This window comes from Ursus maritimus, unplaced genomic scaffold (genome assembly GCF_017311325.1).
Source record: "Ursus maritimus isolate PB19 unplaced genomic scaffold, ASM1731132v1 scaffold_11, whole genome shotgun sequence".
Lineage (NCBI taxonomy): Eukaryota > Metazoa > Chordata > Mammalia > Carnivora > Ursidae > Ursus > Ursus maritimus.
Genome location: NW_024423453.1, coordinates 66,601,666 through 66,625,669, shown reverse-complemented (window position 1 = coordinate 66,625,669; position 24,004 = coordinate 66,601,666). Strand labels below are relative to the sequence as shown.

The 24,004-nt window shown below is 49.7% G+C and overlaps 1 protein-coding gene across 1 annotated transcript in view; it reads left to right on the top strand.

The window, feature by feature from the left end:
• The window catches only part of LOC103673286 (dihydropyrimidinase-related protein 2), a 68,501-nt gene that overhangs the window by 37,199 nt on the left and 7,298 nt on the right, over positions 1–24,004 (top strand). Inside the window, exons 4-11 of the mRNA XM_008702048.2 lie at positions 2,228–2,392; positions 4,820–4,881; positions 5,410–5,490; positions 6,047–6,115; positions 9,716–9,836; positions 18,418–18,574; positions 19,049–19,190; positions 21,312–21,482. Of these exons, the coding sequence (XP_008700270.1) occupies positions 2,228–2,392; positions 4,820–4,881; positions 5,410–5,490; positions 6,047–6,115; positions 9,716–9,836; positions 18,418–18,574; positions 19,049–19,190; positions 21,312–21,482 (968 nt within the window). The remainder of the gene's footprint in view (positions 1–2,227; positions 2,393–4,819; positions 4,882–5,409; positions 5,491–6,046; positions 6,116–9,715; positions 9,837–18,417; positions 18,575–19,048; positions 19,191–21,311; positions 21,483–24,004) is intronic.

Here is a 24,004-nt window from a genome sequence, read left to right as displayed (position 1 = left end):
TGGATCTTGCCGGGAGCAATGCGAGCTGGAAGGGAGCATTCATTCATTTATCGAAAATGTTTATCGAGCACTTCCTCTATCCAGGCACTTAATCCCTGTGCTGAGGGAGTTTACATCCTAGTGGGGGAGTCAGATAGCAAATGTGGGGAACAGGGGACAGAAGTTAGATGGGAATGCGACCCTGAGATAGTCACGAGGAGGTGAGGATGCCCAAGTAAAGAGCCAGGGGAATGGGTTTCCAGAAAGAGAACTGCTGGTACAAAGGCTTGGAGGTGGGGAGGAGACAGGCAGGTCAAGGAATGAAAACAGCTGGGGGCTGATGGTGATGAGCGGGGCTGGGGCAGAGAGTATGATAGTGAGAAGAGGACCCGATCCACAGGACAAAGGGAGGGGATTTGAATTTGACTCTCAGGGTGGTGGACAGCTACTGAAGGAGTCATCAGTGGAGTGACGGGATCTGGGGAAAGATTTAAGAAGATCCATCTGGCTGCTTATGCTGGCTGGCTTGGTGGGATGGGAGATGAAGCCAGGGTCATGACTAGGGAGATTCTGTCCAAACTGTGGTTGCCACAAAGTCAGTATTTCTCCTCCTCCTCCCCCTCCTCTTCCTCTCCCCCTTCTCCACTCCCCTTTTCTTCTTCCGGTGTGGGGGGACACAATTTAAGAAAATTGGAATTGTTTTGTCAGGGTTTCTCTGTTAGCATTTTACAGACGGAACCGACTTGCATTACAACTGCATGTCCTCGTTGCTTTCATTAGATAATACTATATGTGTTACAGTACCAGCGCTGGACCTGTTTAATTACATATACTGTTACTTATCAAAAAAAAGTACATTTCATCAAAAGAAAATGCAGCTTAGATGTCCATGTTTTTAAGACCTATAAAACTAAGCTCCATTGATTACCGTTCAGGAGCATCTGCAAGATTTGATCCATTTCGGAAATTCGAGCTCACTAGCATTGCCTGGACTGGCATTTTCTTGGCTGAGAACTGCTTACCTGGGTGTAGACAATCTAATATTTTATTTAGAAGAATGATTCATTGCTTTAGGTGTCTGGAGTCCTGGGTTTTATCTTCTTTGTTGCGTAAGTTTGGTTTGACCTTGGACAAGTCTTTTCACTTCCTATTTTAGTGTCGCTGTGCAGAAGATGGGGAGTCATTGTTCTGGTAAACCTTTCATCATCAGGGTCACTGGGTGAGAGCTCTCTGAGACTAGAGATACACTACCTCTGCAAAGGCCCTGTGGCAGAAGGGAGCAGGAACTGAAAGGTAGCCCAGGTGGGTGGAGAGCAGCGTGCAAGGTGGGAGATAACCCAGAGTGATGTTGCGGAGGTAGGCAACGGCCAAGCTGGGCAGAATCTTGTGGACCTTGTTGGGGACCTGATTCCTTATCTTAAGAGCAAGGGTAGACTGTTGGAGGATTTAAATAGGCGAATGACAAAAGATCGATGAATATGCTGTTTCACTCAGTCATCTTAAGAAATGTGTGTGGCAGTTCATATCCCCGTTTTGAACCACTCCAGAAACTTAGGGTGGTGGAGATTAAGCCGCTTACCCAAGAGCACGTTGCTGGTAGGTGGTGGAGCCAGGAGACTAACTCAGGTCAGCCCGAGTCCGAAGTCCCCTGTCCTCCATCTCAGCCTAACTCAATAACAATATAACAATAACCACCGTTTTAAAAGACACTTTGAGCTCTTAAGATGAAAGATCTCCCTTAAATTACAAAGTGGCATTATGCAGCAGAAATATGAGCAGTGCAGAGAGACTGGATATGCCGGGAACCTTTAAAAGGCCCAGTCTGCATGGCTGTGGTCCAGCATCTTCAGGTTCCTTGCCGTCTGGTGGGGGGCATCTCACTGGCAGCTATCAACACCCAGAAAGGGTTGGCAGCTCTGGCCGGCCATTTGACACTGCCGTTGTCCATAAAGACTCGTTTTCCGTGAAATGTGCCCGAGATACGTGCTTTCAGGGCCTTTGAGCTGGGCGATCAGATCCGGGCATTGCGTGCGTGGTTTCGCTGGAGTCATCACGCCATGCCAAGTTTCTGCTTTCTCCCTCTTGGGGAGTTGGCTGGTTTCAGTGGATTCTTAGAAGCTGGTTATAGAGATCGCCATCTCGATTTTGAACCCAAGGAGCCTTGTTCAAGGTTGAAATGGGAAAACAGCTGCTTACCCATGGCCCTTGAGACTTCTGTTGATGACGACCAATGTCTCTTCTTTTCCAGTTGACCATGTCGTGCCCGAGCCTGGGACAAGCCTGCTGGCAGCCTTTGACCAGTGGAGGGAATGGGCTGACAGCAAGTCCTGCTGTGACTACTCTCTGCACGTGGACATCACTGAGTGGCATAAGGGCATCCAGGAGGAGATGGAGGCCCTGGTGAAGGACCACGGTAGGTTGTGCTGACCAACAGCTCTGGGGATATTTCCAGTTCAGCGCAGGAGCTGACAGCTCTGTGAAGGAAAGCTCTGTGAATCACGCTTGCAGACCCCTTCCGTGCCTCACCTCCATGCCTGCTGGGAGAGGGGGTTGAGCTGCAGCTGGTGCCGTTGGAGGTGACCAAACCCAGTGCAGCAACAGAAGCTCTCATGGACATGAGAACCTGAGCCTCACCATGGGGACCGGTTCTTATGTAACAACTGCTCACAGCTTACTGGTTTGAGGGAACTGCACCCAGCCGGGTTGCAGAGTTTAGGCCAAGAATGCCTATCCCAGTGAGGATTCTGGGCAATCATGGAGGGGGCAGGTGCCCAGGATCTGAGTGGGCGACTCAGGCCAGCTCTTTGTATAAACCTATAAGAACCAGGATAGATTTGAGGGTGAGGAGGCTCTGGGACAACCTGAAGAATCTTTCTTTCTTTCTTCTTCTTAAGATTATTTGAGAGAGAGTGGGGGGAGGGGCAGAGGGAGAGAGTGAATCTCAAGCAGACTCCCTGCTGAGCACAGAGCCGGAAGCGGGGCTTGATCTCACGAACCTTAGATCATGACCTAAGCCAAAACCAAGAGTCAGACACTTAATCAACTGAGCCCCCAGTTGCCTGGGTCTTTTTTATCCCATAGGACTGTTGTAGGGAGTAAGATTCCAGAGGTGGGGCTCTGGAAGATTCCTGGGGAGACTGGAGGAATCTGGACTACCTCAAGGTGCCTCTGGGACCCTTTTGTCCACAGGAACCTTGGGAGTTGAGGTGGTATCACCAAGTCCCATCATCTTCTGGGGTCCTCTTGAGCTTGGCTATAGACTAGACTCCTGGGGTGATGTGTTGACCTCACTGGATCTTAACTGTCAGGGAAGCATCTATTACTTTCATGTTCCAAGACTTCTAAGCTCAGAAGTACCATGAGCTGTGAGTAAAATAGCAGGAGGAAAATCTCTAGGCATGGATATGGTAGATATCCATATGGCAGAAAGCACCCAGAATGAAAGTCTGGAGTCTTGGATCTATTCGTCTGCTTTTACACATACCGGCTATATGACCTTGGGGAATTACCTAAATTTTATGAGTCCCAATTAAAAAAAATATATCTCTTACATGAGGGTATTGGACTAGATAGCCTAAGATTCTTTCAGGTACGAAGGTCCTACCTAAAAGAAAATAGGTAACCCTTGACCTTTCTTACTTTTGAGAATACTGAGGCTCAAGAGGGTTTAACTTTCCATACTGAAAATGAATCGACTTCAAATCAGCCAGGAGGGTTACCATAGCAGCTGTTGCCTGGCAGGAGAGAAAGGCTGGGATGTCCCGAGCCACTGAACCCCGGGCAGCATCCAGCACCCCCAGGTGGCTTGAATTAAGCTCCAGGACTAGAAGGTTGTCAGTACAGTTGTTTACCATCGTGATGAATGTGGGGCAGGGATATTTGGTCTGGTGCCTCGGGTGACAAGGACTCTGAAATGCCAGGGTGAGAATTGCGACATCGGCTTGTTGGACCCTTTCTTACTTAAAAAGATTTCTTAAAAATCAGCTTGGAGTGCAGTGTGTTTACCGAAGAAAAGACATTTATTATAGATCTTCATCTACCAAATCTTCTAATTCGTGTTCTTCTTAAAGTCACAACAGTCGAGGGCAATTTTTGTTTTTATTTTTTAATTTTTAAAATTGTGGTAAAATACAGCATAAAATAAAATTTATCATCCTAGTCATTTTTAAGTGTACAATTCAGTGACATCGAGTACATCCACATTGTTGTGCAGTCGTCACACCATCCATCCCCAGAACTTTTCATCTTTCCAAACTGAAACGCCATATCCATTAAACACGAAGCCCCCATCCCCTCCCTCCTCCAGCCCCTGGTAACCCCCATTCTCCTTTCTGTCTCTGTAAGTTTGACGTATTGATGGAATCCTGCATATCTGTCCTTTAGTGACGGGCATATTTCCCTTAGCATAATGTTCTCAGGGTTCATCCACGTGACGGGACTTCCTTCCTGCTTAAGGCTGAATAATATTCTGTTGTGTGCTGTGTGACGTTTCGTGTTTCCATTCGTCTGTCAGTGGTCACTTCTGCCCTTTGCTATTGTGAATAACACTGCTGTGTATTTGGATGTATGTATAATATGGGCAAGCGTCAGGATACTAAAAAGAACTTTTGCACCCTATTCCCAGATTTTTTTTTTTTTACCGATTCTTTATATTTTACCCCATTTGCTTTATCCTTCTTTCTCTGTCTCTTCGTCTGTCTCTCTGTCTCCCATCCTTCCTCTCTCTGTCTCTCTCTGTATACACATATGCATTGTATTATGCCGTTCTTATTTGCTTCAAGATTATTTGGTTTATTTATTAAAGTCACATCTCCACCTCTCTGTTTCGTCTGTCTGCTAGGGGTGAATTCCTTCCTCGTGTACATGGCTTTCAAGGATCGCTTCCAGCTAACTGATTCCCAGGTAAGAAAAGTTGGCTTTTCTGCACAAGCTCACTGGCATTTGGCACACTGGGGCCAATGCTGTTGTCTTGGAGGCTGCCTCCTGTGTCTGTACGTCCCTTCGCTTCGTGGGAAATGGCTAGTGGATGAGGCCCCTGGCGTAACTTTACCTTTAGGGAGGGAATGACCCCAGTGCCGTGGCCCCCCCGACCGGTGTTCCACCAGGCTCTCAAGTCAGCCTCAGAGCTGCCCCTGTGGGACAGCATGGCCCAGAGGTGTCCTCATAGCCAGCTCAGCAAACCTGCTGCAGGCCCAGGTGTCCTGCATGAGCCTCCCCTACTCCACATCCTTTAGGTTATGCTGCCTCTTGATTCCTGAGTGGTCCTGCTCTGCCACAGGTGGCCAGAAGCCTTGACCTTGGGGCATGTCAAGAGAGTTGGCTTTAGTAGTAACAGCCTCGGGTGCTGTTCCTGACCCTGTGGCCGGCAGGGGAGTGGCTGTACTCGTGAACGGGGAGATGGACATCCCTGTCTCTGCTCTCCCCCCTCAGATCTATGAAGTCCTGAGCGTGATCCGGGATATCGGTGCGATCGCCCAAGTCCATGCAGAAAACGGTGACATCATTGCAGAGGTACGGCGCTTTCCTCTTGGTGGTGTCTTCATGACCTGCAGGGTGAGAGGCGCGTTCGGGAAAGGGAAGCCGCTCTGTAGCTCAGCTGCAAGGAGGGAAAGCAGGGTGATTCGGTGCTACCGGCCTGGGGCACGGGGCTGGCAGTCTCCCTGGCAGCGTGGATGTTGGTGACGCGCACCTCCCTGTGCTCTGTGGGACAAGCAGCCTGTTCCCTTTCCACAGAGGAGTCATTTCCCTCGGTGCTGGCGGGCAGCTGCCTCTGGGGTGGGCGAGGTGGGCGACCACACACAGGCATTTGAGACTGTGGCCCAGGGCTGGGCACACGTGGGCTTCTAGCATCCCAGGAGAAGAGGTGAACACACTTGGGAGCTCAGGCAGAACTGGGGAACAGGGTAGTGAACCCTTCTATTCCTGAGGTCCTGGAATGAGGGCTGTGCGGTCAGCAAGGCCATTTTTACATCTTGCCTGAGTGACCTTTGGGTAAAAGATCTCTAGGCATCAGAGCCATTTGCAGCCCAGCTCTCCCTGATGGCCTGGCTTTCTTTACACTTTGCAGGAACAGCAGAGGATCCTGGATCTGGGCATCACGGGCCCCGAGGGACATGTGCTGAGCCGGCCTGAGGAGGTGAACATCTGTTGAGTGGAACGCGTGACTCGGTGTCCCTTGGGTGCTGCCACAGCCACATAGAGCCCACCTCCTGCCTGTCGAGACTGGGGCTTTTCAGGATCTGAATTTGGGCCCTCTGAGAAGTCACAGGTTACACGCGTGGGTGTCTGCGTAGGCCAAGTGAAGTCCTCACCTGAGCTGTGGAGTCCAGCCGTGTGGGTTGTTTAGCCTGGAGGCTCTCCTTTGTGCCTCTGATTCTCCAAGCCCTTTCTTGGATAGAGTCAAACAGCTTTTTGTTAGCATCCTGCAGCGTGCGTTTTGCCATTCATAGCGTGGGGCCTCCAAAATCTCACCATCACCAAGACATGGTCATAGGGATCTAAAAGCTCTTCTAAATTGCTAAAAAACATGAGGGGAATTGTAAGTTTTTCCATGGGAAGTCTGCGCGGGGAACTAGCAGAGAGTGGCAGACAATCTTCCAGACCCTGGGGGGATCAGTGAGAGCAGGGGCACAGGCTGAGTCACTGTCTTGTTTGATGAGGCTTGTAAGACAGAAGGGAGGTACTCACATCTTCTATGCTGGGGAATCTCTTTTTGTAAACTTCGAATGTGTGACCTTTTCGGAAATTGGCTCCTTGATGAAAAGCTCAGGGTCAGACGTTTGAGGGCCTGGAGGCTCTGAGCAAAGAGAATGCTGCGGGGTCTCATGGAAATGAACAGACTTTTCCTTACGGGAAAGAAGTGACAGGCAGAGAAGGGCAGATAAAGGCCTCAAGGAACTGGATGTTGACTTAACAGTAGGATTTTTCTTTGTGGGAACAGGTGGAGGGAGATGCTTGATAAGCGGAGTGTGAATGGGACCAGTGCCCCCAAAGCACAGAACTTGAGAACGGGGAGGTGCCCTCCGGCTCTGGGAAGTGTGCATTTTAGGAGCCGTGGTGCAGGGGGGCACCTGCTCCCCCTAAGGAGAAAACAGATTCACAAGGGTTTGAGACCAAGGGTGCCATCAACAAGTTTGTCCGGGCTGGGGTAGGAGGGCGGGGTATCCACAGCCTTTTTCCTCTGACTTTGGGGGAAAAGTGAGGCTGGGAAAGGAGAAAGAATGTCAGAAAGAGGCTGAAAAAAGAGAAGGGGGAGGCACTTGGAATGTCTCGCACACACTGAGGATTTGCACTTCCTTGCCCTGCCCTTCCTGCTGCACGTGCACACACACACAAACTGACAGGACAGACAGACAGCTGGGCCCCGTGGGAACTGTGACTGGGCTATACCGACAGTTGGGGGACTGGGTGTGAGAGGGTGTGTTGTGTACAGACACTGTGTGTGTATAGACAGTGTCGTGTATTCTGATTCTCTTGTGTGTACCAACACTGCTGTGTGTTCCTAGACAAGTGGCTTTCCTCTCTGGATCTTGGGGTGCCCGATCTTAAAAATCAGCAAGGCTAGATGACCCCTCCAAATCCTTGATAACTCTTTATGAGCTGTAATACTATTTTCATTATATATATATATATTTTTTAAAGATTTTATTTATTTATTTGACAGAGATAGAGAAAGCCAGCGAGAGAGGGAACACAAGCAGGGGGAGTGGGAGAGGAAGAAGCAGGCTCACAGCAGAGGAGCCTGATGTGGGGCTCGATCCCATAATGCCGGGATCACGCCCCGAGCTGAAGGCAGACGCTTAACTGCTGTGCCACCCAGGCGCCCCTCATTATATTTTAAGTTGGTATTATTTAAATCAGTTCACTGTGCGTAAGGGGCGTGGACAGGTACACACGCAAGGGTAAATGTCGATCTTCCACGTTTCTGGGTGGAACACAGAGACTTGGGGTTTAAGTGACCTTCTCTTTCCATGAGGTAATCTTGTAGTTAGGCCTGTGTCCTCACTGGGGCATGTGCTGGAGCAGGGGAGGGGTCAGCCCTCACCTCACGGCGGATGAGCGAATCCACACAGGGCCCTGGGAAGCCAGTCCTACAGGGTAGGGCCCCCCATAGAACGGGCACTTCCGCTCCATTTGCTTCCTAATTAGTCTGATTTCACATTCTAGTTCACCCAGGACAGTCCCAGTCCACGCCCATTGCTCCCATGCAGTTATTAATAGTGCCTCTGTTCACTTTGAGAAGTACTGGTGTTGGGCCAATTAATTGGGTAGTCATTGGCGCCCCTGGGAAGCTGTGAGGCTTCTAGAGGAGTCTTTTCCATGCTTCACACTGTGGACTCTTGAAGTGACCGCAGAGATTCAGGCCATCCCTCCTCTGTGCTTCCCTGGGCCAGAGGCACTTCTGTTGTAACTGGAGTCACGGAGAGGGAGGGCCATGGCTCAGCTATTCCAGGAATTAAAAACATTTGGATGTTTAATGAGCTTTTTCAAGAGCCGTTTGGTTTGCCTTTGAATTTTGAGACCTCTCTCTTCACATAGTTGATGCCTGAAAGGGCCAACGTGAAAGAAGTTGTCTTCGTTTATTAAATTAGATTACCGGTTAATGCAATTATAGAACTTCAGCTCTTGGCCAAGCTCCTGTAGAAACTTGGTTAGCTAAGATAATTCAGTTAGGAGCTCAGCTATGTCTTACGAAAAGTAGCAGCTGTGTATGGAACAGCTTCGCTTCAACCATTAAACATACAATAAGGTAATTTATTTGTTCAGTAAACATTTTGGGGTGACTGCTGTGTGTACCAGGCACTACACTGGGAACTCTTGGGGGTGGGGCACAGAAGGTACAAAAAATCTGAGTCCAACCCAGCCCCCTGCCACGAGGAGTTGAAGCCACGGTTTCTGCCAGGATCTGGGGAGATCCATTATTCTACCATTTCACGTGTTCAGCAGTTGCCCATTCTATGGGGTATACCTTGATCTCAGTCGTCTTACCTGGTCAGGTAGTTAGCAGTAATCACTTGGGATTTTTGGAATATTATTTATTGAAGCATCAGGTTTAAAGAATCATATTATTAATTGGAGCAGCTCTCCCATCTCCCGCTGAAGGTTGTACCAGCCTGGGCAGCCATGGACGTGTTTCCCATACTGAAGACCATTGCTTGACACAAATCTGCCTGCTCCATTCCCAGAGCCCTGTGAGGTTGCTTTGTTCCTTGGGTCCATCTGTGGGTGTCAGATAGAAGCCCAAGCACGAAAATCTCATCACTGGGTGGCTTGACTTAAAACCCTGCAGCTGGAAGGAACGCACTGACCGGGGAGCACTCTGTTTCTGTGCCTGGTGGTTTTCTCATAGGAGCAACCATAGAAATCACCTAGAGCTATTAAGACCCGTGTTCTGGGTCCCAGCCCCAAAGTTACTGACCCGGTGGGTCCGGAAAGGGCCTGAGAATCTGCATTTCTCATCAACTCCAGGCTGATGCTGATGGTGTAGGTTTCCTGGGCACCCTTCCAGCCACTCACGAGGTGTAGGAAGGAATTGCCCCATCATTTCCACCCATCAGTATTGAGTGACACGGGCAAAGGCCCATCCCCTCACCTGCGGGGCCACTCAGGGCAGCACCTTGAGGACACGGTGCCCTCTCGTTCCTCTTGGCCTCTCTCTGTGGGTTGAGGGTAAAGATGGGCTCGTGGAATGGACGCGGATTGGGTACAATTCTCATGTCCACATGCTCCTCCGTAGGTCGAGGCTGAAGCCGTGAATCGCTCGATTACCATTGCCAACCAGACCAACTGCCCCCTGTACGTCACCAAGGTGATGAGCAAGAGCGCGGCCGAAGTCATCGCCCAGGCCCGGAAAAAGGGTAAGTGTTGCCTGACCGGCTGTCTAACTGCGGGCGGGTTTGGGAGGGAGGAAGGCTCCTTTTCAAGACCTGCATGCCAAGTGGGCTGCGTTCATCACGTTCCAGCATTAACCTAATTACTGCCGAGCAAGGCAGGGAGCTCCAGTTTCTCCGTCTGTTCGCTGCGGCCGCCCTGTTGCTGTCTATTTAAAGCCGCGCACAGCCAAGAGTGGGTGGGCAGGCACATTTCCCTCTGGCCCCCGCGTCGATAGAGAAGTTGGACTGAACTCGATGCGGTCTCAGTAGACTAGGCGCATACACAGATGGCGTCAGTCTCCATCTGCCCCAGAATCCTTCTGGGGAACGTTCTATTGCAAAATGAGTCCCCGCTCCGTGGCTGGTAGTGATTCTGCCCGGGTCGGTAAGAGAGTCTTGTGGGCGCATAGGGCAGGGGATGTTTGCCCCGGGCCTCCTCGTGTCTAGTTCTCCTGGTGCTTGAGTCACTCCCTGTAAATTCTATTGACATATGCCGGGCTGAGGCTGGCACTCTGTAAGCACACGGGAGTCCATTGAGAAGGTTCTTGGAAACTAATTTACTAAGTACAGCTTCCCCTGCTGCTTCCGAAGGCAGGTCCGTGGTGCACCTTATACATTATGAATGCGGCAGAACCCTCTTGTCATCTGCCGTTGACCGTGAGTTTGAGTAATCACACCGCTCACGTGTCCTGTGCTTGGGAGTCTAGCTCCACGGACAGCCTGATAGCGCGTAGCTGTGATCGTGCATCCTGGCCTGATCGTTTCTCTCGATTTCTGTCTAGCTTTCTCCTGGTCTGTCTCTCTCTCACTCTCTTTCTATCCCTTTATCTCTCTCTGTGTTTTTCTTTCTCTGGGAAGAAGGGAGCAGTTTGACCTCTATGCTTCTGTTTCTAGTTCTCTGCGGGATGTGATTGCATGGAGAAGGAGGGCTGTCGGAGTTTTTCACCGGTGGGTGACTCGGTGCGAGACCTAGAACAGATTGCTCAATGACCACTGAGTCAGCTTGTCCCCAGAGAGGGTGGCTTCCAGACGGACCCAGCAGCTCCTTCCCCAGGGTTCTTGGAGCTCTCCCGCGGCCTCTGTCCTGACGCTTGGCCGCGCACGGTTGCTGCGTTCCTATCTTCCTGGACACCTGCCCTCTCCTGGCAGCTAGTAGGAATTGCCTTTTTGAAATATAGGAACATTCACCCAAGTAACAGCATCTACTCAGAATCAGCATTGAGTTGTTTTCTAGGAGATGCTTCCTCGCCTGGACCCTGTGTCACCCGGGCACACGATTGCTTCGGCCTCAGCCCCCAACACTGATCACAGAACCGCTGCTTGCTGGGAGCCTGAGGACAGTTGGCACAGTTTGGGCCAACTGAAAAGGGGAAGTTAGTGGGCAGCTTTATTTATTTTAGGAACCAGACTGTACCCAGGTGATAAAAATAAGCAAAGAGTTAAGAGTCTTATGGGGCATAGGGCATAAAGCATTTTACCATAATTTTAATATAATTAAACGTTCCATTTAACATTATGGAAAACCTGAGAACCTGCTTTCTGAATCAGACTTTTCGCTTGTCCGAATCGGAGGGTGGAGGAGTCAGTCTCTCATGAGTCCCTGGCCATGGCAGGTGGTGCTGCCCCTGGTCTGGGGTGCAGAGTCCTGGCCAATAAGCCAGCCTTGCCAGCAGTGCTGGGACTTCCTCCTGTGCCTCAGTTTCCTTATTTGAAGAGGCAGAGCTGGAGTATGTTACTGTAGAGTCCAGTCCTGCTCTAATACTCTCACCTCAGTGCCTGATGATGTCCCTCTGTCGTCTTTAGGACTTTGACCCTGTGTGTGTATTGGGCAGTGAGCACTAAGACGGGACTACCTCTCAGTCTATTTGTTCCAGAACCTTCCTCGTGAGTTGCCAGGTGCCTGCATCATGGTTGTGGCTTTTCCATTCAAACCGACCCCTTTAGTCTGTGAAACCCTTGGCTTTAGAGGGGCCTGAGCTGCCAGAAAGGAATTTCCGGTGCATTTAGGTGCTAATGAGCAAGAATGAGAGAGTCTTGCTTGCTGGTGAGCTCTTAAGGCTCTTTCCATCTTGTTGGAACATCATCAAAACAACTTAGGGAGGCAGCCTGGGCAGGAATTTTTGTACTTTGGTTTACTTTGCAGCTGAGCAAACCAAAACTCAGAGCTAATGAGTGGTGGGATTGGGCTTTGGTTGTCAGGTGCCTGACTTCAGGCCTGAAGATCCACACAGGTATCTGAATTACCTTCCTGTTTTGAGATTATTTTAATATGAGCAATGTTGGTATCTGATCGGGTTTAGTTTCTTTTTCTTTCTTTCTTCTTTCTTTCTTTTTTTTTTTTAAGATTTTATTTATTTGACGCAAGAGAGTGCGAGCAGGCATAAGGAGGGGGAACGGCAGGCAGAGGGAGGAGAAGCAGGCTTCCCGCTGAGCAGAGAGCCCGATGCCACGGCTCGATCCCAGGACCCTGGGATCATGACCTGAGCCGAAGGCAGACGCTTAACCGTCTGAGCCACCCAGGCGCCCTGTTGGGGTTTAGTTTCTTAACAAACCTGGTAGAAATTGGAGCTTGTCACCGAGTAGAGTTGTGTATAATAGAGAAGCAAAGATTCCCAAACAACCAAGAAGGAAAACAGGATAAGGTTTTATTACACATTTGCGCTCCGGGATCAGTGTCCTGTCCTGGATCAAATCCCAGCTCATGTGCACGAGCATGTGATGCCGGGTAGCTCCTTTACCATCGCTAGGTCTCATTTTCCCATCTGCAAGGGCAGGGGCTAGCGATAGTGACACATCTTGTACGGTGAAGGTGGTGCCTAACTGAGCTGCTGTATGTAAAGACATATAATAGCTGTACCCACTGTTCTCATGATTAAAGAGTAAAACATTGGTTAGAAGTACAGCAAGGGGGGCGCCTGGGTGGCGCAGTCGTTTAAGTGGCTGCCTTCGGCTCAGGGCGTAGTCCCGGAGTCCTGGGATCGAGCCCCGCATCAGGCTCCCTGCTCTGCTGGGAGTCTGCTTCTTCCTCTTCCACTCCCCCTGCCTGTGTTCCCTCTCTCACTGGCTGTCTCTATCTCTCTGTCAAATAAATAAATAAAATCTTTTTTTTTTAAAAAAAAAAAGAAGTACAGCAAGGACGCCTGCTGACCCAGGCTAGGGGTTTTCTGCTAAGGATTCTTTTCTGCTTCAGGTTGGTTCTGCTGGTCCCTGGTAGCAAGTATCAAGGCGCTGCCAACTTTCTGCTGCTCCTTTTCTTCATCTGTAAAATGGAGAGATTCTTCGTTCATTCAGCAAACTTTTATTATGTGATCCTGCAGGCTTTTGTGCTGGAGGCGAGACATGGTCCCAGCCCTCAGCTCTTTCACTTGTCGGGGTGAGACACTTGGATAGAAAGTCACAATGGGAATTGGTCAGTGTTATAAAAGAGGTGCAAACCAGGTATGGCTAGAACACAGAGGAAGGGGCCACTGTTTACAGACACACCCCACCTGCCTCAGGGAGGTCAGGCTGCATAAGGGGACTCGACATTTCTCTACAGTGGGAGCGGTTGAAAGATCATGATTTTATGTTTTCTTATTAACGCCCATGTGCCTCCCCAACTAGAAACCTGCTGTTCCTAAATCAAAGACAGGAGGTATAGGCGAGTGAGGATGTGAGATGAATGTACATGAGAGTATTTTCTATGTGCACTTGACCCAGCACGACCACCTGCCATCTTCCCATCTTCCGGAGAGACTGCATTGCTCGGGCTGTCCCCTCTGTGCTGTGTCCGTCAGCAGGGCCGAGTATCATCATCCTCCTTCTGCAGATAAGGAAATGAAGACACAGCCCGGAGAAGAATATTTGGGGCAATTTTTATCCTTCAAAAGAACTTAGACTTTGGTCGATTTAATAGGCTTGTTTCATGGAAGAGCAGTTAAAATGCAGAAAGTAAATATCTTGCCCCAGATCGTCCAGCCCATAGTTCAGACTCCTGGCCACCTCTCTTTTCATTGAGAGCCCAGTGTGGGGATTTCTCCAGAAATGGCTCCCTCAGACTCTGCTTTGTCCACGAATGGACTCCAGTGTGGTTGTGGTGCCTTCTGTGTATGAATGGTGGTGTGTAGACAGTGCCTGGTAACTCATCTGACGGATGTCCTTCTCCATCCTCCTCCCTCGCCCCACCGCTATAACTCAGATGCGGAAATGTTTAGAACATCTGGTGACTCTGAGGCATGTCAAACCCTGGGAACCCAGACTGGAGCCAAAACTTCCTATGCCCTGTGGGTCAATCAGAATGGCTCTGGTGTAATGAGAAACTTGTGTTCATGGGGCCTGTGAGGACCACCCCACCTTGGGGATGAAGTCTTAGCATTAAACTAATGCACAACCTAAGGATCTTGACCCGACGAGTAGCATAGGGGTTGGCTTGTGAATGTCATAAACTCTCACCAACATCTGGGTTAGGGCTCTTCAGAGAAACAGAGCCCATATATATATGTGGAGAGGGAGAGGGGGTGGGGAGAGAGAGGGAAGGAAGGAGGGAGAGAGGGAGGAGAGGGGAGAGAGAGAAGATTGATTGGTCTTAAGGAACAGGCTCTCGTGGCTGTGGGTGCTGTGAGGTCTGAAATCCACAGGGTGGGCAGGCAGGCCTGGAGACTCAGGGAAGATTCGCTGCTGCAGCCTGAGCCCGAGGCTGTCTAGAGGCAGACTTCCTTCCCAGTCAGTGCCCTTGGCAGCTTGGGGCTTCAGTGCGTCTTACAGTGTAGCCACTTGCAGAATGAGACTCGGGTTGGTTTCCAGCCATCTGAACTCTAAGACTACTGGACATAAGGCTCCCTTTCAGGGCAGACATAGAAACTTTCGGTTCATTTCTATAGCGCTTGGGCTGGGAGTTCAAATCCCTGGACTCATCCTTTTCTTTCGCCACTTTGTCCAGTGTAATTAGGAACAATCAGCCAACCTCGTTAGACTCAGTTTGACAGAAATGTTCTAAGGAATCAAATCCACGGTCAACCCAAACTTAGTCTCTTAGGAGAAGTATTTGAGAGGAGTATTCAGTGGTGCTATTTTGTGCATTTCTATTGCACCAACACGCCCTGGACTGGCAGTGCTCTCTTTACCACCAGGAATAGGGCCATTCGTGCCTTTAAATCAAATCAGATTAGAGAGGTAATTCCAGAAACCCCAGGACCAATTCAGAAAACTTTTGATTCTGTTCTGGAACCACTTTTGGTGCCCAAATCCCACAGGGTTATCTGTGGAGGGGCCCTAGGCTGTTGAATTCTGGCCTGGGCTCTCTGAGAGGAGAGGGAGAATGGTTGTGTGTGTGTGTGTGTGTGTGTGTGTCTGTGTCCCTGTCCCTTTTGGTTTTTCACTGTGCTTTTGTGGCTGCGTTTTGAAATACACATACATGGTTTCCCATTGTTTCTTCTCTGGATTTGTCCTCCTGGTTCTCGTTCATGGGAAATGACTTAACTGCCCGAGCGGGAGCTGTCAAACATTTCTAAACCCCAGCCTTGCATTTACTCTTCATGAATGCACTCAGGCCTCAGGCTCGTGGTGAATAAACACCACCCCCAGGGCCTTGCAGTTCCCGGCCATCCTAGGGAGCCTGCCAAAGGCTGGCTCGGGGTCACATCCTTCAGTTTAGACTCCAGTAAGCCTGGAGAAGAAAATCATGAAGGTCTAACTGCCGCCAAGAGAGAGTCAGCAGTGTGTTTAGAGGAGGGCGTAAAGGCCATTTCAGCTTATTTCATGTTTTTTTATTATTATTATTGGTAATTCTTTCTGGCACACAGTTTAGTGGTGTCTGTGGCCGGATTAAAGTCCGAAAGCTCATCCACGGTGCCCTCCGGTACGGTGTTTATAAAATGGGAGAAGTGCCCTGGGAAGGTGCTGGGAGACAGAGCCCCCCACTTGTGGTCCCACATCTCCCTGGAGGTGGAGGCCCTCTACAGGATGGCCTAACTCCTGCCCTGTCTTTGGGGACTAAAGAAATCAATCAAAAGCCAGCAAGGACCCTGAATCCCTTGGAATGTGAACAGAACAAAGCAGAAATGAACCACAAGATGTGTCCCTCCTTCTCCAGGATCCCCCTCTTAGCTCAGCCCTGGCCCGGGAGTCCTGCCCAGCCTCGGTTTAAGGAGGCATGTCCTGGTCCACGATGGCCTTGAAGCTGCGACCCAGTTCTGGACTTTGCGGGGGCTGCAGGCTGGGTTCATCCCTTTGCGGGGAGGTGCGTGTTCCTGTGCACAGAGAGAACGGGAGCACCCCCCCAAGTCTGCATTGTATTTCGCAGCATGAGATAAAGGCCACGGTCAAGGGCACTCACACTTGTGGGATCCAGGTGGTGTTACAGGAACCAGCTGCTCCTTGTACAAGAGCTTCAGGGAGAGGATGAGCAAGAGCAAGTTAGAGGAAAATCAGGAAAATGTTTATGCTTGCCCACAGATTTTCAAAGATGGTCTAACCACTGTTGTTCTCTGAGCGTTGTGCTCTCTCGAACCTATTCATGTCCACAGAACCGGAAAACCTTTACAGTGGGATCCTTTGGTTCCCTAATGACTGACAGAGATCTCTGCTTTGTGCTTGGGCAGGAGCGGGACCTCCAGACCTGGCTGGGTCAAGCCAGGTCCTGATGAATTGGAAACCAAAAGCTGGGAGCCTGAGGTCCTGTGAGAGCCCGGGGCCCAGTGCTGGTCTGCTCGGCCATTTGCACTTAGAATGGCGCTGGCATCCCCTAAAGGCTTCTCATTGTGCAGTGTATTTCCACTTGGGGATGAGCTGGAGCAGTTTGTGCAGCTGCCCAGCTGGCTCCTCGGACCAAATCCTGCTTGGGAGGCTTTGAGTAGGTCAGGAACTCAGGAGCCCTTCCAGGTGATTCTGAGCTTTGGCCCTTTTCTGCCTGGGGGCTTCCTGCTCTGTGAGACTTCGCCTGGGTTCTGGAACCGGCCCTCCTGCCTGGGGATTGTTACGGATTTTCTCAAGTGAGCTGCCTGCCTGGCTTCTAACACTCCCTTGGCGGGAGGGAGAGCCGCTCCTCTGTGAAATTCCTGAGGCTAGAGGGGGCCGTGGGAGGAGCCCTGCTCTGGAGCAGCAAGGGAGGGTGTTGTGGTATTATCAAGAGATAAGTCCTTGGATGAGGCTGGGGAGAGGAAAGGAGGTGCATTCCTGACTGGGAAGTGTTTGGCCTTGAGGGCCCTGTGTTTAGAGAAGAGGGAACCCCGTGGGGACTGCTGTGGGGGTGGGTCAGCCCTGTGTGCCCTGGGAGGAGGTGAGGAGAGGTGCATTCCTGGTGGTGGTTGAGGCTGGCTGAGGTCAAATTCCAGCGCTGATGCCTTGGGCTAATGAGGTATTACATCCTTTCGTCAGGGTGACACACATGCATTGAGTGCCTACTGTGTGCAGGCAGGCACTCATTTTCTTCAGGAATTCTCCCATCAAGTGGAGAATCAGAAAATTCAAAACTGGGTGATTATTGGATTATTAGAGGGGAGGACCGGGTGAGTTGTGGACAGTGTTGAGGAAGAGATGAACTCTGATACGGAGCTGGATGATGAAGGGCATTAGATGCTTCTGTGGGGAGTTTGTTTCAATCCTTGAAGGCAGAAGGGCTGCCTAGGAGGAGTTTATGCAAGAGACTGGCGCGGGAAGATCGTTCTGGAGGTGTCGTGGAGAATGAGCGGAGGGATGGGGAAGCAAAAGCAAGTCTGAACTCTGAATGGGAGGCTCTGTTGGAATGAGCTGGGGAGAAAGGAAGAAGGCCTGATGGAAGGGAAGGAATGGGGGGGGGGAGGTGGCAGGGAAGGATGTGTTTAAGGTGTCAAAGTGCTGGCATTCGGTGATTTTATGACTCCCAATTTTCTGGGTTGCACTGAAACAGACAGAGGAGGACATGATTTGAGTGAGCACCAGAGAATTGACATTCTCAGACGATGTATTAAGTTAAGCTAAGCTTCTGGAAACACTGACATCTCAGCAGTGTAACACTGCAGGGCCCTTCATTTCTCAGTCTTACCAAGTCAGGTAGTGACTCAGGGATCCAGGCTGTCTCTGGAACCCATCCGGAGGGCTCTAGACGGGTTCTCAAATGCTTCAGCCCACTGATCTCATGTCTAGCTTCCTCTCTCAGCCCAGGAGCCAGAATTGGGCAGTGCAAAGGGAGCCAATGGGGCAATGTTGGGAGAGCAGGGAAAGTGTTTTGTGAGCAGCGAGGTTAAGCTTGAGGTGCCGTGGATCACTCCAATAACAGAGTCTAGACGGCATTTGGGACTGGGTGCTTGGGTGCAGTGTGAGCAGGAGATTGTTAGTAGACATGGGAATCAGCAGGGTCAGAGGTGGAAGAGTGTGTTGAGAGGAGCGGGGCCTGAAGGGGGAATCTTGGGGAGCACACGTTGGATTGGTGACATTGGCTGGTGGAGGTATCTGGCCATCAGTGTCCTCACCTGCGAGAGGGCTCTGGCGCTTCCTTGGAGGGGATGGTGAGAGCCTGTGGCATGGGGCCAGGCGGGTAGTGATTCCCACCAGGGTGGTTTTCTTCCCCGGCCGTATCGTGAGTACTCAGCCTTGTCTTTCTGTTTGTCAGGAACTGTGGTGTATGGTGAGCCCATCACCGCCAGCTTGGGGACTGATGGCTCCCACTACTGGAGCAAGAACTGGGCCAAGGCTGCTGCTTTTGTCACCTCCCCACCCCTGAGCCCTGATCCGACCACTCCGGACTTTCTGAACTCCTTGCTGTCCTGGTGAGTCTTGACGACCTGGTCACGCTCCCCATTCTCAGCCTCTCCCCAGACCGACTGACCCATCAGGGTACAGCCTGGTGGGCAAAAGCAGGCTTGCACACAGAGAGACCTTTGTTCTCGAAACTCAGATCACTACGCGGGAACGAGGGATTATCGCGCTGACGTTGTTCTATGGGGAAATTCCAGATAAAACCTGGGCCATCTTGAAAGTCAACAGCAGGGATGAGGTATCAGAAGGGTTCCACTACGTGCAGTGTCACCCGAAGATAAGATACCTCACAGAATGGATTTAGATACACAGCATTATAACGAAGCTTCAGTACCATGTCACTTCCTCCTGAACGTCCTGTCTCCTGAGGGGGGAGGATAGGCTATTTCAAAAACTTTCAGTCACTCGGCAAATTAAAAAAATCTGTCCAAGGATGATTCGAAGCTGAAGATTAGTTAAAAGCCGACTGTGTGTTTTCCTTCCAGCGGAGATCTGCAGGTCACTGGCAGTGCCCATTGTACATTCAACACTGCCCAGAAGGCTGTAGGGAAGGACAACTTCACCCTGATCCCTGAAGGCACCAATGGCACTGAGGAGCGGATGTCCGTCATCTGGGATAAGGCTGTGGTAAGGAGCAGGGGCCTCGCTCTTGGACTGGTGTCAGCTTGCCCCCACCTCCTCGTCTCATGGTCATGGGTCTCATGGAGGCCTGGAAATGGCAGTGGAGAAAATTCTAGAAGCCGGTACTTGTGGGACAGTGTTTTTTCAGTTTGAGAATCCAGGACTGCTCCTTAGAGGTCATTTCCTCCTAAATATTACATATATATTTCTTATCGTTGTCCTCTGTGTATCAGTGGAGACTGGAAAAAAAAAAAAACCCAGAGACTCTAAAATAGGACTTTTTTTGGTCAGTCAGGAAAAAACTTTCTTAGCAACCTGGTGACAGTCTCGGTCCATCTTCCACTCTGGGAAATGGAGTCCGTTTCCTTAAAACTGTCTTCTGGGCTCTCTGGAGTTAGCCTTTCTGCCCACTGCAGGCTTCTGGCCGGCCTGCTGAAATGTACACTGACCTTTCAGGGTCCTTTGGGCTCTTTCATTTTCAGTGTTTTAAACGTAGTAACAGAACAGGTTTTCTGATTCTTAATGATTTTTGTAGATTATGGATACAATATATCCTTATTCCAAAAAGAATAAGAAAGTGAGTAAAAATCCCTCATCACACCATCTTTCAGATAACCGCGATGAACATTCTGGCAAACGTCCTTCCAGTTTTTGTCAGTGCAAGAGCACACGTGTATGTATGTGATATGTATGTATGTGGGTGTGTAAGTAACACTAGGATAATCAATACTATTTTTGGCCTGTTTTATGAAAACAGTGTATCATGAAAATGTCTCCACATCCTTAAATGTACTTGAAAAACTTGGTCTTTACTAGTAGCAGAAGATTCCATCTTAATGCTGGATTAGAATTCATTTGTCATTCTTTGAACATTGATGTTGTTTCTGATTTTTTTTGTTTTTTCTGGGACAAGCATCTTGTTTACACATCCTTGGACAGATCTTTAATGATGCTTGTAGGAAAATTTCTAGAAGTGATACCACTTCAAAGGGTGGGTCAAAGGGTGTGTATATTTTTAAGGCTGTTGCTATGTATTGTCAAAGTTCCTTCCAGAACGAATGTACCAGTTTGTATGCTGCCAGCAGTAAATGCCGTCTTCTTCCATTAGGTCCAAATTGGTATTATCATCAGCAAAAAGGAAGTATTGCTGATCCGGCTGGTGAATTTGTTTTACATTTAATCTCTTCGGTTACTGGTTACAGTGAATTTCTTTTTCATGTCCTTACTGGCCATTTGTATCCATTTGTATTTCTCTCTCCCTTAATACCTGCTCATTTCCTTTGCTCATTTTTCTAGTAGCTTCAGAGTGGGCTCCCTAACTCAGAAATAGGCAGTTATTTCCTCAGCTCCTGTATTTAAAGCGAAGAGGAGCACAAGCGGTAGAGACAAGGAACTGCAGGGAAGGTTGTGAGGAGAGCGGGACTGGTCCCTACCTCCGACAGCAGGACACTGGCCTGGGACCTTTGGCGGGGCCAGACTGGAAGCCTAGGGCTGCGCCCGTGCTTGTGAAAAGAACAGTCGTTCAAGCCAAGCGACGTTTCCTGAAGAGGCACTGTAGCCCCTTCAACTTTTTTTTTTTTTTTTTTTTTTCATTTTGAAATAATTATAGATTCAGAGGAAGTTAACAAAGACAAGACAGAGGGGTCCTGTGTGCCCTTCTTCCGGTCTCACTGATTATGGCACCATATCCAGGCCCACAGAGTGACAGTGTTGCAATGTGTGCGTGTGGTTCTGTGTCATTTTGCCATATGTGGGGTCATGGAACCACCACCACAGTCAAGACCCAGATTTCCTCCATTGCCACAAAAACCCCCTTTGTGCTGTCCTGGGAGAGTCGCACTGACCCCTCACCCCTTGGAGGAATCCCCACCTCGCCCCTTGTCTGTCCTCCATCTTTGTAACTTTGTTATTTTGAGAAGGGCTAGAAATAAAGCCGTATGGTATGTGGCCTTTTGAGATTGGTTCTTTCACTCTGCACAGTGCCCTTAACATCCATCCGAATTGTTGTGTGTATCTAAAGCATATTCCTATTTTTGCTAAGTAGTGTTCCACCCTTCAACTTTCTAACTTGCTCTTGGTGTGTGTGTGTGTGTGTGTGTGTGTGTGTGTGTGTGTGTTACTCCTTAGGTCACCGGGAAGATGGACGAGAACCAGTTTGTGGCTGTGACCAGCACGAATGCAGCCAAAGTCTTCAACCTTTACCCTCGGAAAGGCCGTATTGCTGTGGGATCCGATGCTGACCTGGTCATTTGGGACCCCGACAGTGTTAAAACCATCTCTGCCAAGACCCACAACAGCGTAAGTCCTGTTAACTGCATGGACCCAATCCCAAACGAATTATAGTCCCAGAAAGGGACTGAGGCAGGGAGAGTCCCCAGAAAGAGCTTGCTGTGATAGGAATGAACTTTTCCCCAGGATATATTATAACTTGCAATTTACTGAGGGGAAAAAAAAGCTATCTTCTTATCTTCGGTCAGGACAGTAAGACTGTTACTCTTCTCAGCATTTTGGAGTTCTTTATAGGTAGAAGTCTCTGTCTGTAGACCTTCAGAGGCTCCACAGTCATGCCAGGACATCAGAAGCTTCTAGAAGTCAGGCACCCTCCCATTTTAATGGCTGGGGGCAGCACCTTTCATGCCACAAGGAACCCACAACAAACCTTCAGATGACCACTCCTGAGATGCCCACTGGACACTTTTATTCTTTCAGGCCACTGCTTTCTCATGTCAGTGTTCCCGGACAAAAACCTCAATGACAGATGCTCTTGTGATCCTAAAGGAATGAATTGACTTTGAGTTGACTTTTTCCCTCCTTCCCCACTGGCTGGCTTAGCTTCACAGCATAGCACGACAGCCACACCTACTTGTAACTTAGATCACAACCTCTTGGAGGTCCAGAATGGCCTCTGTGGGCAGAGATCCTAGGGACCTGCCCAGGGAACCTACGTGTTCATGTGAGTTAACAACACAGTCCCATTTACTCTTCATGGGGCCTTCTCAGTAAAGAGATGGCACCGTTACCCCAGTTACTTAGTGGGAAGATAGTAAACGGAAGCTTCGAGAGCTTAAGTGACCAGTCTGACGTTACATAGCTATTTTGTGGTAGAGCCAGAATTAGAACCCCAAATTGTCCAGGGTTCTTCCCTACCAGAGTGCATTTGCAGCCTCTTGGCCAGGCTTAGATGGAGAGAATGCTTCCCCTCCCTGGCAGTCCCTTCTGCAGAGGGGATGGGTGAACGGGACTCATTATTGAAGCTAAGGAGTCTGCATGTGGAGCCCTTACGGTGGCAGAAGAGAGGATGCGAGGGAGAGGTGATTCAAGAAGACAGATTCTGCCATTCATACATCACTCCCAACCCTTTCCGGAGCAATAGCACTGCCCTGCCTTTGCCTCCAGTCAACCCGGTGTAAGGGAAGTGCCTCTGTTCTGTCCTCACCTGATTCAGAGAGTCCATGCTAAACACATTTGTGCAGCATTAATCATCCGGGAAAATACAAATGAGAGGCTTCCCTGCGTAATACAGTGTTTCATACCACTGGGCTAATTAGCTTTAATTTGGAGCATTTAGCTAACTATTACTGAGCCCCGTTGCTAAGCCTCGGCTCGGGCTTCTCAGGCATCCAGCCAGATGAGTCATTTTAGGGAGCCAGGGTTGGATGTAGGGGTTAAAAATAGCTACACCGGGTGAGCAACAAAGCCTCAGTGCCTCACGGTTTGACAGAGAGTCAGTTCTGTGTACCCCGAGCTGCGGTCAGAACTTGGGCTTGTTAATTTTAAGTCACGTAGATTCATGGGGCTGGTTCTTCCCATCTTTTAAAAATGGGGGATGGCTCCAAGCCCTTCTAGGCATTTGTGATCTGTCATTTACAGGCAATTAAACTCAACATAGGCGTCTTATGATGGCTTTGTCATTAAAGAGTTTGCAGTCTTATTGTGAAAGGACAATAAAAAAAAAACCAGACAGTGGCTGAGCGAGCATTTCCTAAATGCCTAATCTGTGCCAAATACCATGGTGGACGCTTTTGTTCGTTTTATTTCCTTGAATCTTAGTGTCAGTCCTGCAGGGCGGGCTTTATCCCTGGAGCGGAGTCTTAGGAGTGTAAGGGACTGTCCAAAGTCACACAGCCGGGGTGTGTTAGACCTGGGATACGAACCCAGGGTGGATGGCCCCATGGCCAGAGTTGCCGCCAGTCCTCCAGTAGGGTGCAAAGGGAGCTTGTTAGAACGTAGGCACAGGTGCGGAATAAAAGATGGGGCTTGATGCCCTCAGGATGACACACACCCCGTCAAAGGTCAGAGATGACAGGATTCTGACAGTGTGGTCTACACATGTATGTTGCTTTTGTGTTGTCATATTCACGTAAGCCTCGGGGAAGAGGCAGACGGAGAACTTGTAGTTCTGAGGCGGGATTCAAGTGATCTGCTCAGTTCCACACACAATGTCTGGATTTCACCAAATCTGAGGTGCTTTCAGTTTGAAGCTATTCCCTGAGTTCGTGTTCTACCGTGAAAGAAGACACAGCAGTCTGAGTCTGCTACGAGACTCTTGTACAGATAGACTGTGATACCTAGGGCTCGCCTGTGCTTTGCATAGGATAACTGAGAGGTGACTCTGACCTGGAGAAAGGGGGACAGAGAATCTCGTGTGCCTCAACATGGGCATTCGTGCCAAACAGGCAAAAATGTCTCCTGAGAAGATGAGCTGCAAGCCGGTCCTCCTGCACTTTGGTGGTTTGAATGCCTACTGCCACCGTGGTCTAGAAGAATGCCAAGCCAAGCATTTAATGTGAAATGGCCCCAGTGTGGTAATCCCCCGGGCC